Source organism: Physella acuta, unplaced genomic scaffold, assembly GCF_028476545.2.
Source record: "Physella acuta isolate Inbredline_101_S28 unplaced genomic scaffold, ASM2847654v3 ptg000883l, whole genome shotgun sequence".
In the NCBI taxonomy this organism is placed as follows: domain Eukaryota; kingdom Metazoa; phylum Mollusca; class Gastropoda; family Physidae; genus Physella; species Physella acuta.
Window position 1 is genome coordinate 34,485 of NW_026732400.1, and position 16,376 is coordinate 50,860.

Here is a 16,376-nt window from a genome sequence, read left to right on the forward strand (position 1 = left end):
TTTCTCTTGGTAAGTCTACTTTTCATGTAACATTTGTTTCTCTTGGTAAGTCTACTTTTCATGTAACATTTGTTTCTCTTGGTAAGTCTACTTTTCATGTAACATTTGTTTCTCTTGGTAAGTCTACTTTTCATGTAACATTTGTTTCTCTTGTTGGGTCCACTTTTCATGTAACATGTGTTTCTCTTGGTAAGTCTACTTTTCATGTAACATTTGTTTCTCTTGGTAAGTCTACTTTTCATGTAACATTTGTTTCTCTTGGTAAGTCTACTTTTCATGTAACATTTGTTTCTCTTGGTAAGTCTACTTTTCATGTAACATTTGTTTCTCTTGGTAAGTCTACTTTTCATGTAACATTTGTTTCTCTTGGTGGGTCCACTTTTCATGTAACATGTGTTTCTCTTGGTAAGTCTACTTTTCATGTAACATTTGTTTCTCTTGGTAAGTCTACTTTTCATGTAACATTTGTTTATCTTGGTAAGTCTACTTTTCATGTAACATTTGTTTATCTTGGTAAGTCTACTTTTCATGTAACATTTCTTTCTCTTGGTAAGTCTACTTTTCATGTAACATTTGTTTCTCTTGGTAAGTCTACTTTTCATGTAACATTTGTTTCTCTTGGTAAGTCTACTTTTCATGTAACATTTGTTTCTCTTGGTAAGTCTACTTTTCATGTAACATTTGTTTCTCTTGGTGGGTTCACTTTTCATGTAACATGTGTTTCTCTTGGTAAGTCTACTTTTCATGTAACATTTGTTTCTCTTGGTAAGTCTACTTTTCATGTAACATTTGTTTATCTTGGTAAGTCTACTTTTCATGTAACATTTGTTTATCTTGGTAAGTCTACTTTTCATGTAACATTTGTTTATCTTGGTAAGTCTACTTTTCATGTAACATTTGTTTCTCTTGGTAAGTCTACTTTTCATGTAACATTTGTTTCTCTTGGTAAGTCTACTTTTCATGTAACATTTGTTTCTCTTGGTAAGTCTACTTTTCATGTAACATTTGTTTCTCTTGGTAAGTCTACTTTTCATGTAACATTTGTTTCTCTTGGTAAGTCCACTTTTCATGTAACATTTGTTTCTCTTGGTAAGTCCACTTTTCATGTAACATTTGTTCCTCTTGGTGAGTCCACTTTTCATGTAACATTTGTTTCTCTTGGTGAGTCCACTTTTCATGTAACATTTGTTCCTCTTGGTGAGTCCACTTTTCATGTAACATTTGTATCTCTTGGTGAGTCCACTTTTCATGTAACATTTGTTTCTCTTGGTGAGTCCACTTTTCATGTAACATTTGTTTCTCTTGGTGAGTCCACTTTTCATGTAACATTTGTTCCTCTAATACTCACTGTGGCTTCAGTGCTTCTAAAGCTTCTTGTGCCTTTTTGGTTCTTGTTTTGTAATGTCAGTTTTTTCTTTTCTCCAGGCCTGGTTGAGTACCTGACCCAGTTAATCCTGGAATTCCCAGAGACCTCACTGAATGACATGTTCAGTAAAGTGGTCAGCCCCAAGAGTATGCTGGTGCTAGCCAAGAATCCGTCCAGTGCTATGAGATTGGCAGTCATGAAGGTTTGTAATACTTATTGCCACTAGCCAACAACCAAATAATATCTAGAAGTAATTGAAACAATAAATATTTCACCAGAGGCAAACAATAAATTACTGGAATGAGAAAGAATGAAAGAAAAATGGCATCTGTATTGTTCTGGAATGTTTTCCAACTTACCAGAAAACTGCATGCTCTGTGGCGCTTTGCTTAAGTCTTATCTGAATTTCTAGTTCTTTGCTCCCATATACTTTTAGTTGACTCTGTAGTACTTTTGGTACATTAATTGCTTACCTGCATATTTAGAGTTGGGTTTCCAGAGTGCATGATTGTTAACTCCAAAAGTCCCATTAGGAGAAACTCCAGAATGTAATAACTGCTGCCTTGCAGATTATACTTGGCTAGACAAAGGTTGTTTAGGGCACATAACATGTTAACACATAATACTTAACTATGTTGGAGGAAATCCCCTTCATACAATTAAAAATGAAGGAGACCACTCTGACCCTTCAAGTGCTTTCATCTAAAAGGGGTACTCACAGTATTTGATTTTTTTATTTCATCATCTTAGGGGATCACACTATATTACACCTCCACACTATTTGGCTTATAACACTTACTAAATCCTGGCAGTAATAAGACAGTTTCCCTCCTGTTTCAGTTGTTGGCGTCCTATCTGGCCAGAGCACCACCAAATCTGATTGAGGCTTTCATTAAGATGGATGGATTCTACCTGCTAGCCAATCAGCTGAGGTCATTTCCTGTCTCCCCCAGCCATGTTGAGACTGCTATGTCCATACTGTTGAGACAAGAATTTATTTTTGATGACAAGTAAGATTCATCGACTTCATTTGAATTATCTTTGATTTTGTTTTTAACTTGATATATTCTATGTGGTTATTTATTATATAATAATTTAATTATTACTTTAAAAACAAAAATACCAAATAAATGTAAGACTTTAAAATATCTGATAATATATCTGATAATTAAATAAAAAATGTAATCTGTGTTTGTAGCTACATGGTGGGAGACTTGGGTGACCTGTCTCCCATCCAACAGGTCGCTCCTGTACTGTTGTTGTCCCTCATGGAAGGTACAGCCACTGATTTTCAGTTGTGCAGAAACTCCCTCGCTTTACTGTCTCAGGTATGCATATTTTATTTTGTTACTGCTAACTCATACTAGTTTTTAGAATGCTCAAGGAATTTTTCCACATTCTAATAATAATTAGGATAGCTTGGCCTATCGGTAGAGTGCTAGACTGTTAACAAGAAAGACTTTGTTTGGATTCAAGTCTGTAAGATGTCTCTGTCCAAACTGCTCTGGTGGGTACCTGATGAAACATAGGCGGCTTGGCTTAGTGCTTGCAACATTATTCCCTTGTATGTATGCCAAGGTCCATTAATACATATGAACTCTACTTCATCTGCCCCATATGTCTTGGGCAGGAACGAGAAAAGATGAATATGAATAATAATTAGTAATATTTACAAACAATATGTGGTATTTTAAATAAACATTTCTAGGGTTAATTAATGCTGATTAAGTATTGTGTTTGATTGGTGTTGCATAGTGCTGCAAAAATATTTTCAGCTTCTGGAATCTACCCCAACAATGAGCTCTCTACTGCTAGAGTTAGGTTTAGCTGAAACAATGTGCAATCTGGCCACCAGTATTCAGAAGCATCAAACAAGGTAACTATAAAACTGTTATATTATTTTCTTTGTAAATAAAATCACATTTTTTGATGCTTTTAATTATCTGTGAACATTTGTTAAACTCTAATGAGGACCTGATGTTTGTCTTGTCAACAGTGAGGCTAAGAGTGAAGGTGAGGAGCTGACCAAAACATTGTTGATAGATGTCCAGCATGTCCTGTGTTCTACTGCTGTCTCAGAGTTCAGGTGGCTACAATTGTTCAAGCCCTTTTTTCAACTAAACTTAACCATAGTGTATTTATTTTGATTGAAGTGTCTTTAAATAATTCTTCATTGCTATAACTTAAAAACAAATATTTCTGCTAATTTGCTTTTTTTCACTAAATTAAAAAAAACACATTTATTGCAATTCTGTTTTAAAATATCAAATGTTTTAGATTGAGCAGTGCTAAAAAATATTTTAGAAAGTATTAACAATCTTCAGTTGCATTTTAGTACTAGCTTGAATTGTTTATAAAATGTTTTGAGTGTTCTGGGCAACAAAACTTATCTTCCACTCTGCAGCTGGGCTGGACAACCCCATTACCAGAATGTTGAAGATATGTTCACACTGTTGAAAGCATTGGAAGACAATGAATTCAGTCGCCAGTCAGGTAATGTAAAACATCTTCAACATGCTGTTTTGACACGGACAGAATTTACTAAGTTAATGTTAGTCCTTAAAATTTTGAAATGCTGACACTTTGAAATAAAATTATATTTTTGTAGAAAATTAATTAGCCTTGATCTTTGTATTTCCATTATGTAGAGTCGAGTAAAAAGAGAGCAGGCACAGCTAGAGCTTTTCAAATATCCCTTGTGGTGAAGATTCTGGAGTATGTTGAAAAACGAAGTGATGAGCTCACTTCTGCTTCTCAGGGCTGGCTGACATCTTCTTTTGCTAACAATGGTAAATGTTTACCCCTCATTGCTTGATATTTATTTGGTTAGTATACAAAGGCAATGTATAATTTTTGCTTTGATGTGTTTCTTCAAAAACTAACATCTATTGATGGTTAATCATTTATTACTTAAGGACAGTAGGCATGACATACAAGCTACTAATTAAAATTAGCTACCGCAGTATACAACAGTCTTAGTTTGAAGAGTCATTTCCTTGTTTATACTTTATACAGCTTCTATTCATTAAAAACTGCTTTGTTAGAAAATTGCTCACCAAGTTTCTCCCATTTAAAAACATGATTTTTTTTTTAAATGTGGAAGTTAATGTTTTATAACCAAAGCTAATATTTTATCAGAAGTTAATTTTAAGTATTAATTTCAATAATTATTCTATAGAGAAAAGTTTAAAGAAAATAAAAACTTATTTTTAAGTCACAAATTTGAAAATCTTATAAGAATGCTGCAAAAAAAAAATAAATACACAAGTGTGACATCAGACTTTCTGAACCACCCACACCACCCTTTCACCCTCATTACCCATTGCATCTTAAGTCCAACCACCCATTCCACCACCAATTATGCCATTATTTATGGACTACTTATAATCTTAATTTATGGATGATCATATTACCTGATCAATCTCACTTAACCTGACATATTAAGTGAAATAAGTTGTCTCTTATTATACCCTTATAGAAATGATTTCTTCCCTCTCTACAATTTTATTTTTTTATTTTTATATTTGTCCTTACAATGCTTTAAGAAATCTATATTATTATGTATTATCTATAGTATTATGTATACTTAGCTTGTTGTCATTTTTTTCTTCTTTGCTGACAACTAATTAAGTAAAGTTTATGTGAGAACAGAATCGGATCACATTTGATTTAGATTTTCTTTGTGTTAGGTGTTGAAGCAAGATATGAGTATTATTCTTTAACTATTAAATGTCAAAAATGTTTTCTTTTCTTGGTATACTTATTTAAAAAAAAAAATTTTGACAAAAAAAAGTAATAAAAAAGATTAGTTAATGATAATAAATGAATGTTTTAAAATAAAAAGAGAATATTTACTTTTTTTTATCTAAAAAAATTGAAGTTTTCTACTTTTCCCATATTTTATGCTCCTACTTTTTATAAAATCCATTGTACTAGTTTGCTCATTCCCTTTTTGTTTGTTTTATTTCCTCCTATTCCAGCTTCTAACCCCTCCACCAAACCTGCTCGCCCAGTGTCCAGAACGTATTCAATCCCCAAGTCTTCCCCCCATGGCTCAGTCACCTTCTCCCCCCTGCAGCAGTACATGAGCCCAGACGCCCCCAAATCCTCCTCCCCTGATGTCCACTCAATGAGGCGCTCCACATATTCCAACCCTGACATGATGGGTTTTCTCTCAGAGACCTTAAGTGATGAAAGACAAAATAGCCTGCTGGATAGTGACGCCTCAGGCTCGTCTCGTGTCATGACCCCACCTCGCACGTCAGGTGGAACTAAGCCCTCTCGTATAGTCTCCATCTTTGGACGCAGGCACAAGATGATGTATGCCACTGTCAGCCAGTCTGACCTGCAGGAGAGATTTAAGAAAATTTTGACCAGTGCTACCGACCTGACTATTATGTATCGTAAGTGCTTGCTTTGAAAATCTCTACAATTTGGATGTATGAACATACAATTGCTATTACTTTGTAGTTTAATTTTTTAACACAAATTATTTTGAATAAAGTAACTAAAATTTGTGTAAACTATTGTCATTATCCTAGCAGTCACTTTAAATCTAGTACATTTGTTTCTAATTTTGCTCTGTTAAAATGTAAACATGCACCAAATGTTGACAGCTCGAGAAGAACAGATGCGACCAACAGAACAAAGGACACTGAATATTTTTACAGAGACCAAAACACCTACACTAGAGGATCGCTATCTCAAACACCTGTTCCTGACCATCTACAGGTTCTATGAGCATACCATGGTAAGTCTTGTGTAGGCTTAAATTTTGCTTCTAGAAGCTAGAATGGCAAGTCTGTAGCTTCAGTTGTTGGTTCTAGAAGCTAGAATGGCAAGTCTGTAGCTTCAGTTGTTGGTTCTAGAAGCTAGAATGGCAAGTCTGTAGCTTCAGTTGTTGGTTCTAGAAGCTAGAATGGCAAGTTTGTAGCTTCAGTTGTTGGTTTTAGAAGCTAGAATGGCAAGTATGTAGCTTCAGTTGTGCTGATTACCTTTCTTTTATAGTTGTTAAACAACAAAAGGAGGTATAATTATAATTTATTTAATTTTTGTAAAATATACAAAAATCATTGTAAATTATATGGGAGTGAATTTTAATTAAATGAAAAATAGTTTTCCCACTTGAATTTCCATTTTATCCTTTGTGAATTGTAAATGTCAGCCAATTTGTTGTGTTGTATTTTATTTAGAACAAAGATGCTTACAACAAAAGAAACAGAAATCCAGTCATGCATGGAGCCAAGGATGCCATCAAGACTCAGGTATTCATCCCTGTTTAGTGGGAGGCATTAAAGTTGTATAACGAGCTAAGAATAGCAACATTTGCAAATCTTTTTGTGTGTGTTAGTGTACTAAATTCTATGCTGTGTGTTGCTGGTGGTCATCATGTAGTACCAACACCTTGTAACTATTCCACCAGCTGACCAGACTCTTGTTATGTATGATGTCAGTCAAGGTAGACTTTGACATGAGGGCCTACACTGTTGCATTCATTATGACAGAGCCAAGGGGAACAGATACTCTCAAAACCCTCATCACTGACAAATATGTGGTAATATTCACATGCATTACATTGTTATAGCTTTTTTGTAATGTTTCACTTTTTTAACCATAATGTTAGAGAAAAGATATGAATCATATTTCTTGCCTGAAATATTTTGTTGTCAATGTAGGCTTGATTTATTTTTCTGATAGTTTTTCTAATTATTTATAGAATTGTTAAAATTCTGTTCCATAAATAAGAAGAAAAATTCATTATTCTTATAAAGATGTTCTTTGTATATTTACCTGCACAAAATTAACTGTCTGCAGGGCATTGAACTCAGTTTTTACCTCTACAACCTGCTGGCTTCCTGGAAAGACTGGTTGAACCCTGCCCAGAGGGAGTTTGGCTTCTCTCTGATGCTGATACTCAGGCAGTCTGGCTACAATGTCAACTCCCCAGACCAGATGCTGACCCAAGCCCAGGTCAATGTTTTGTCTGAGGTAAGTCATGTCTGCTGTACACACTTCTAAACCTTTTCTGAGTATTTTCAACTTTGTATTTTAAAAAACTATTAACAGCACCTATTTTTTGAGAATTTTATTTGATTGTAGGATTGTGTTCTGATGATTGATGTACTGGGTCTGTAATTTGGTTCTTATGATTGTAGGACAAAAAACTAATTGATGCCAGATACAGAAAAGATCTGCTGGTTTGGCTCCAAAAGAGGGAACTAGGCACATCCAGGTGTGTAAATGTTGAGAATTATGTAGGGCATTGTGGGGATCTTTCCAACATGGCAATGATTTTCTTGAAACATTGACATTTATAAACAGCGTTTTATCTTCAAACAAGTCATTGATTTATACAGATACAGAAATCTATTTTGTTAAATATATTTTTAAGGAGTCTAAATATTAATGGCAGCAATATAATATTACATTAGCCATCCATTTTATTTGTTTTCAATTTATTTTTTTCTTGTTCATGACAGAATAACCCAAAAATTTGAGTCAGTGCGTCGCCATGTGACAGAACAAGCAATGACTGTCACACAGGATGTGACACGCCTGCAGATAGAGGAGAGGAAAAAGCTGATCGCACACATCAAGCAGGCCATGACCTCACAGATACAGCTGAAGAAACAGTGGCAGGAGCTGGTGCAGATGTTGACACATGAGAGGTGAAGTCCTTACCTAACTAACCAATCTAATGCAAGCCTTTAGCTAACTTTAACCCATGAGGTGCAAGTCTTTACCTAACTTTAACCCATGAGGTGCAAGTCTTTACCTAACTTTAACCCATCAGATGCCAGTCTTTACCTAACTTTAACCAATCAAATGCAAGCCTTTACCTAACTTTAACCCATCAGATGCAAGTCTTTACTTACCTTTAACTCATGGGAAGTAGAAACTATTTACTAACCCTAACCTTAATGAACGAGAGGCTAAATTGTTGACCAAAAGCTATCTTTAATCAAAAGTCATTGTGAGAATAGGGTACTTTTTCATTCATTTTTTTCCCGAATACATTTCCTTTTTTTTTAAAAAAAGACGTATCATTTGGTAGAAAAATTAAATTTTTAAATTTTTTCTGATTTAAAAAAACAAACAATTCTTTCTTTTTTAATATTACATTTGATTGTTTAATTGTCAAAGCATTTATCATTTAAAAGGAAATGTAACGCTAATAAAGGTGTGTTGTAATGGCTTGTTTCTTTATACAACAACAGTTTTATTGCTAGTGTAGAATATTTTTTGCCCAGTCTTGATCAGCTAACTAACCATGTACCATGTACCTGCTTGTTGACAGAGGTGTTTGGTACCAGTCCGCCTCCTACCCACAGTCCTGGCAGCTTGACCCAACTGAGGGTCCTGGCCGGGTCAGGAAGAGGCTACAGAGATGCCATCTTGGCATAGATAAGAGATTTTTGCTGCCAGAACACCAAGATAAGCTAGGTGAGTAGGTGTGGTGTTAAGGTGGGCTAGTACTTAGGCTAAATTACTGGAGTCACGCTGGCTGTTTAGGAGTTAGGCTAAATTAGTGGAGTTACACTGTTTATATTTTAAATTGTTTTAATTAGCACATTTATTAATTAGTTTTAATATATTTTAAAATATTATCCCTTGGGAAATTGAATTAACATATATTAATCATTTAAAAATTATATTTCCTTAATCTCCAAAAAGTTTTTGTGATAACCACATTTTCTAACATTTTTATCGGCGGAAAGATGTGAAATGGAAAACTGCGCACAAAAAAGTGCTCTAAGGCATTTTGTTTTCTTAAATTGAGCATTTATAGAAATTAACAAATAGTGACTATATGTACCCTTGAGCATTTTAAAACATATTTCCATGAAATTTGACAAAATTAAGTGTATTAGTATAATTAGTTTGTATTTGCATATTTTTTGTTGTTGCGGTTTTCCATTGCCCGGCTTTTTCCGATTACGCAGTTTTGTGAGAACCATTTTTAGTCTTGTGATGACATCAGTGGCGTAGCGAGGTCGGGTGCCACCCGTTGCGGCACTCAATGGTGTCACCCCTCAGTAACATTTTTTATATATATTTATACTTATATATAAAGTAATAAATAAGTAAATAAATAAATAAAAAAAAAATAATATATATGTCACCCAGTGCAGTCCGCACCCCCGCCCCCCCCCCCCCTCGCTACGCCTCTGGATGACATGACATATTCTAAGATGTAACCTATAAGATGTTGCAATAAATGTTTGTTATCACCACTGTACAGAGGGGGAGACAGTGGATCCACCTCTACTTTTCCTGTTTGAAGATGACCACCAGATGTCTGACTCTGCTGCTCTCATTTATAGGCTCTACACCAATGAGAAAATACAGTAAGTCCTCTTAGTAGGCTTCATATTAATGATATGTTTACACTATATCTTATCTTATTTTCCCACGTTTTCTTTAACTTGCTTTCGCGTCTGTTTATTTATTTGTTTGTTTGTTTTTCCTATCAAATCTTGCGATCGAAATTTCAGGCACTTCCCAGTTAGCTAGCGCGCTGAAATTTTCAGGGAAGCTTTGTTTCCGATGACAATACAATATTCAATTACTATTATTACTAAATTGATCCATGGAAAAATTTTATTGATCATTGACCCCTATCGATTTGTACAAAAAAGGGACATAACCTAGTAATTGTAATTTGATAAAACAAGGTTCGGTACTTTCCCTCTTCTGGCGAGCACGCGATTGGCTGAGTAGTGGTCACGCTGTGTTTGTGTATAAACCTATGCAAATCTGACTGATCAGGAAGTAGAATGTTGATGGTCGAATGGTTTGCACGCGAGGGCAAAATGGTGAAAGAAACGGCAACACAGAAGAAACGTCGATTGGAAAAGGCACATGTTTTTTACGAGATGTCTTCGTTTACCCAAAAAAAAAAGTGAATGCGAGAAGATAAAATCGATAGCAAGATTTGACAGGCAAAGACTAAAAAGTAGAAAATAATTATCATTAAAAAAGTTTTTAAAAACCCACGTTTTCTGATTGAACTAAAAAGTAGAAAATAAATGCTATACATCACAATAATGCAAGCGATCACTATACTATAAGCGATCGCAAACTGCGTGCGCATTATGACAAAAAATGAAAAACGTGGGGCGCCTTGATTTTCTCACAGTTTCTAATATTGTTGACTCTCTACAAGCTCCCTATTAAAACTCAATAGTATTATCTAATCAATAGTAATATAACTTTTACATCTTATATTAACAATGACCGATAAAAAACTTTTACTTCGGCGCCCCACGTTTTTCATTTTTTGTCATAATGCGCATAATGATAATTATTTTTTGTGTATATTTTTTCTTAAATTAAGTTCATTTCTTGGAGCATGTAACACCTTGTTACCTACCCTTGATAATTTTTTTGTAAGTAAAAGAGTTGTTTCCCTTGTCTCTAGGCACACCTGTAAATGCACTGCTGTGTCTCCTGCTAGTGAAAGTAAGGGGGAGCTACTCGTGGGTAAGTATCTGTTCATTCAAGCATTACTATCTAACTAGTCCACTTGCAAAAGATAACTTTTTGAAAATAAAATGCATTTTACATTTAGGCTGGAATAAAATACCAAACAACAGCATTTTAGAAATATGTTGAAAAAAATATACTTCAAATTCAATCTCAATATTTGGATAAGAGAATATTTTTGAAAGTTAATCTAAAGAACAGCAGGTTTTGTTGGTAAACTTCTCATTTGCACTAGGAAACTGCATTGTCTACTAAATTTAGACAATAACCATCAAAAGTAAAATATAGGAAAGTAAATATCTTTTATCATGTTCTGTAAATCGAATATAAAAAATGATACTTTTTACATTCTTAACTTCTTATAAATCCTGAAACTCAATGAATTTGTTGAAACCTTGAAATGGATTTCATCTGTTACTGTTTCAGGAGAAGTCTGCATCTTCTTTGTGGCAGATGGTGCCATCACTGGCACCAGCTACACACAAATGTTGCTAGGCAACCTTGACCAGCTGTCCATCACATGGCCCCACACAGACATCAGAGAGCTTCACAAGAGGTGGTACCAGCTTCAGGACGTCGGCCTTGAGATCTTCCTCATCAGCGGCCGCACCTGCCTACTGGCCTTCCAGTCTACTAAGGTGAGTACTGACACAATTTACAGGTAGACTCATCAGCGGCCGCACCTGTCTCTACTGGCCTTCCAGTCTACTAAGGTGAGTACTGACACAATTTTTACAGGTAGACTCATCAATGGCCGCACCTGTCTCTACTGGCCTTCCAGTCTACTAAGGTGAGTACTGACACAATTTACAGGTAGACTTATCAATGGCCGCACCTGTCTACTTGCCTTCCAGTCTACTAAGGTGAGTACTGACACAATTTACAGGTAGACTTATCAATGGCCGCACCTGTCTCTACTGGCCTTCCAGTCTACTAAGGTGAGTACTGACACAATTTACAGGTAGACTCATCAATGGCCGCACCTGTCTCTACTGGCCTTCCAGTCTACTAAGGTGAGTACTGACACAATTTTTACAGGTAGACTCATCAATGGCCGCACCTGTCTCTACTGGCCTTCCAGTCTACTAAGGTGAGTACTGACACAATTTTTACAGGTAGACTCATCAATGGCCGCACCTGTCTACTGGCCTTCCAGTCTACTAAGGTGAGTACTGACACAATTTTTACAGGTAGACTCATCAATGGCCGCACCTGTCTACTGGCCTTCCAGTCTACTAAGGTGAGTACTGACACAATTTACAGGTAGACTTATCAATGGCCGCACCTGTCTACTTGCCTTCCAGTCTACTAAGGTGAGTACTGACACAATTTACAGGTAGACTCATCAATGGCCGCACCTGCCTACTGGCCTTCCAGTCTACTAAGGTGAGTACTGACACAATTTACAGGTAGACTCATCAGCGGCCGCACCTGCCTACTGGCCTTCCAGTCTACTAAGGTGAGTACTGACACAATTTACAGGTGAGAACTAACTCAATTGGAAATCATTGGTGGTTGCATTTGTCTATTGGCCTTTCAGTGTACTATGGTTGGTACATTTACATTTGGGCTTACAAAGACTACAAATGTTTGAAGACTTTATAGCAAGTTGTGACATCAAGAAGTTCATTCTTTAAAAACATCATCTCATGTAATATTTTAATGTATTAATGCACATCTTTAAAAGTTTAATGCTTAACACTTAAAAGCAGGAATGACAGTCAATATGTCAATTCACTTTTGCAGAACAATATCCCCACCATTTTTTTAAATTCTAAAAGTTGTAATTGATTTGTCTTGTTAATTATTTTTTCATAAGCAAGTTAAGGGATAAAACTGCACTAACATGCCTTTTTTTTTTAAATTATTTTTTTTTTTATTGTAGGACAGTGATGACCTGTACAACATTTATTTTTGTATGTAGGACAGGGATGACCTGTACAACATTTATTTTTGTATTGTAGGAAAAGTACATCATTTATTTTTGTATTGTAGGACAGGGATGACCTATACAACATTTATTTTTGTATTGTAGGACAGGGATGACCTGTACAACATTTATTTTTGTATTGTAGGACAAGAATGACCTATACAACATTTATTTTTGTATTGTAGGACAAGAATGACCTATACAACATTTATTTTTGTATTGTAGGACAAGAATGACCTATACAACATTTATTTTTGTATTGTAGGAAAAGTACATCATTTATTTTTGTATTGTAGGACAGGGATGACCTATACAACATTTATTTTTGTATCCTAGGAAAAGTACAACATTTATTTTTGTAATGTAGGACAGGGATGACCTGTATAACATTTATTTTTGTATTGTAGGACAGGGATGACCTATACAACATTTATTTTTGTATTGTAGGACAAGTATGACCTGTACAACATTTATTTTTGTATTGTAGGACAGGGATGACCTGTACAACATTTATTTTTGTATTGTAGGACAGGGATGACCTGTACAACATTTATTTTTGTATTATAGGACAGGGATGACCTGTACAACATCCTGCGCAGTTCTCTGGAACTGCCAAATCTGGTGGCAGCAGAGACACTGCAGACAGTGCAGCAGGGATGGCTGTCAGGTGAAGTGAGCAACTACGACTACCTGATGCACCTGAACAAGCTAGCAGGTCGCAGCTACACAGATTTGATGCAATACCCAGTTTTCCCCTTCATCCTCAGAGACTACGCCAGCTCTGTCATACACCTGAGGGACCAAAAAATCTATAGGTATATTGTTTAGCCAGTTTTTGTTGCCTTAACATTGTTTAAAACTTGGATCAAGTGGGAACTAACTGTTTAAGCTTGGTGATCACTGCTTGAATCATAAATTGTCATTTCAGTATAACGGTTTTAGTTAGCAAAGAATTATGTCTTTGGTTTTTCAAAGTACTTTTGGATAATGTGATGACATGACATAAAAAAAAATTTTCTTCAGAAATTTGAAGAAACCTGTGGCAGTACAAGATAAATCTAAAGAAAAGCGTTACAAAGATAACTACGAGGTGAGCTCATTTGCATTTTGTGCTTTACAAGATTGTAAAAATATAGCTGATAACTGTAGTTGGTGTACAACTTAAAGAGGGAAGTTTGAAGTAGAAATCTTTATGATAAATAATTTGACATTTAAGTTTTAGAACTCTTTTTGATAACACTCCGAGTTCTATGGAGCTAAACTGAGAGATTGTTATGTTTCAATATAATTTTTTTGCGTCGTCTCTAGCAGTGAAATGAGATGTTTCAAAATGTTACTTACATATAACAACACTTCATTTCTTATACTTTTTAAAACTTTAAAAATAATTAAATTAATATCATTTCATATAGACAGTTGATTATCTTCAAATTGACTGAGTACATGTTATGTGTTTGTTTATTGTTTAGTTTTTGTGTCAAGAAGCCAGCAGGCCTGAATGTCAGGAGGAGATGATGCGTGTGGCCCCCTTTCACTACGGCAGCCATTACTCCAACAGTGGAACAGTCCTGCACTACATGGTGCGTCTGCCACCTTTCACACGCATGTTTCTCACTTTTCAAGGTCAGTTTACTTTGTTTTTTCTACTTATATTTATTAACCAATTATATATTTATTAAAGTTTATTGTGTGTTCAAAATAATAATTCGAAATTTAAAATTTTAAAAAATTTTCAATAAAATCTTTGTTTTTTTTTGGAACAGCTTATCAGATTCTGTTATCAGACTGTAGCAAGAGTTTCTTTTATTTCTCAGATCGCAACTTTGACCTCCCTGATAGAACCTTCCACAGCCTGAGCACGTCGTGGAGGCTGTCTAGTTTTGACTCCAGCACTGACGTCAAGGAGCTGATCCCTGAATTCTTTTTCCTGCCAGAGTTTCTCATCAACACTGAAGGTCAGGGCAGCATTGTCTCATTTTTTGTAGAACCAGTTGATAATGTTTGGTGTTTTATAGAATGTTCTAAATCTATTTTAATGTGCAGTCCAATTTTTTTCAAACAAGGATAATTTGATGTGCAGATTTTGAAGTTTTACAATCTCATTGTGCATTTATTTTAATTGTTCAGCTTTTTTATGATACATCAAATTCTTAATAAAACAAATATTTGTTGAACAGCTTTGATATAGTATCAGAAGTTTAATGATTTGACAAGTTGTTAAACAGTTTTTATGAATTATCTGAATCTAATGGCACAATTATTTGTTGTACAGGTTTCAACTTTGGTCAGCGGCAGAATGGTGAACAGGTGAACAATGTAAACCTGCCACCATGGTGTGAAGGTGACCCGCGTCTGTTTGTCCTGATTCACCGCCAGGCTCTAGAGTCGGCGCCTGTCACGTCCGAGCTGAACCACTGGCTTGACCTGGTCTTTGGCTACAAGCAGCAGGGGGAAGAGGCCGTCAAGGCCATTAATGTCTTTCACCCCTCTGTGAGTCACTGTCATCCTTCATCACAGTTTGTTCAGAATTAGAATATTTATATTATTTAAATTACTTCACCAGGGCAGATTTTAATAAACTGTTGCTGACCCTAAAAAAGTTATACTTTTTCTAAATTCTCTTCAAAGACCAAATAAAGAAACAAATAGTCAAGTATCTTCAGTTTATCAAGTTCTAGATTTTAAAGTTGTATTATTATTAAAATGCCTTTTTATAATACATAATACTTTAACGCATTATTAACTTCTAATTTTAATCTGTTGAACATTAAATAACCAATTATAATATCTAAAAAGTATGCATTCATCCTACAAACAGGCTTTGATTCAAATTGTCCTAAACAAAGCAATTATTTAGTACTTTATGTAAACATTTTAGCAATAACTATGTTGCAATAATTCATGAACATAGATTTATATAGTTTGTTTATATTTTAACTGTGATAACAGACTTACTTTGGGGTGGATGCCAGCACAGTGAGAGACCCCCTCAAGAGGCAGGCCCTGCTGACCATGATAAGAACCTACGGCCAGACACCCAAGCAGTTGTTCCGGAACCCCCACCCTGTCAGACATGTTCCGTTCCAGCCTCCTTCATACACTGGCTCTGAGGAGAGGAGAATGTATGTGGTGAGTAGAGTCTGGCTAGAACTGGTGCACTGCTTGCTTCTGTAATGATGGAGCTGTTGAAATGAAAATCACCACTGAGAATGAGATTGTTTTTATTACATGTTGTGATCTAGATGAATGGTCCTAACACCATTATGTTTTTCTCTCTTTTTATATACTTAAAAAAAACATTCATTAAGCTACAACACTCAGCATTTCATTTTGTTAGTAAGTCACAAGAAATGGTAAAAGGGGCCTATTTAATACTAATGAACCCTGCTAAATCTGTAGAATTTATGCTAAAATTTTAACTATCACTGCCCAACAATGACATGTTATATCCTAGCCTACACCTGTACCAACTGTGTTATATCCTAGCCTACACCTGTACCAACTGTTATATCCTAGCCTACACCTGTACCAACTGTGTTCTATCCTAGCCTACACCTGTACCAGCTGTGTTATATCCTAGCCTACACCTGTACC

At 35.3% G+C, this 16,376-nt stretch overlaps 1 protein-coding gene across 1 annotated transcript in view; it reads left to right on the forward strand.

The window, feature by feature from the left end:
* The window catches only part of LOC131952639 (lysosomal-trafficking regulator), a 58,547-nt gene that overhangs the window by 29,580 nt on the left and 12,591 nt on the right, over positions 1-16,376 (forward strand). Inside the window, exons 26-49 of the mRNA XM_059315384.1 lie at positions 1,426-1,568; positions 2,207-2,376; positions 2,565-2,694; positions 3,142-3,242; positions 3,363-3,452; positions 3,771-3,859; positions 4,015-4,155; positions 5,347-5,769; positions 5,983-6,116; positions 6,559-6,630; positions 6,789-6,920; positions 7,181-7,354; positions 7,522-7,598; positions 7,846-8,034; positions 8,664-8,809; positions 9,609-9,714; positions 10,788-10,849; positions 11,279-11,490; positions 13,350-13,597; positions 13,806-13,872; positions 14,252-14,405; positions 14,597-14,737; positions 15,055-15,272; positions 15,732-15,911. Coding sequence (XP_059171367.1) covers positions 1,426-1,568; positions 2,207-2,376; positions 2,565-2,694; positions 3,142-3,242; positions 3,363-3,452; positions 3,771-3,859; positions 4,015-4,155; positions 5,347-5,769; positions 5,983-6,116; positions 6,559-6,630; positions 6,789-6,920; positions 7,181-7,354; positions 7,522-7,598; positions 7,846-8,034; positions 8,664-8,809; positions 9,609-9,714; positions 10,788-10,849; positions 11,279-11,490; positions 13,350-13,597; positions 13,806-13,872; positions 14,252-14,405; positions 14,597-14,737; positions 15,055-15,272; positions 15,732-15,911 — 3,599 coding nt within the window. The remainder of the gene's footprint in view (positions 1-1,425; positions 1,569-2,206; positions 2,377-2,564; positions 2,695-3,141; positions 3,243-3,362; positions 3,453-3,770; positions 3,860-4,014; positions 4,156-5,346; positions 5,770-5,982; positions 6,117-6,558; positions 6,631-6,788; positions 6,921-7,180; positions 7,355-7,521; positions 7,599-7,845; positions 8,035-8,663; positions 8,810-9,608; positions 9,715-10,787; positions 10,850-11,278; positions 11,491-13,349; positions 13,598-13,805; positions 13,873-14,251; positions 14,406-14,596; positions 14,738-15,054; positions 15,273-15,731; positions 15,912-16,376) is intronic.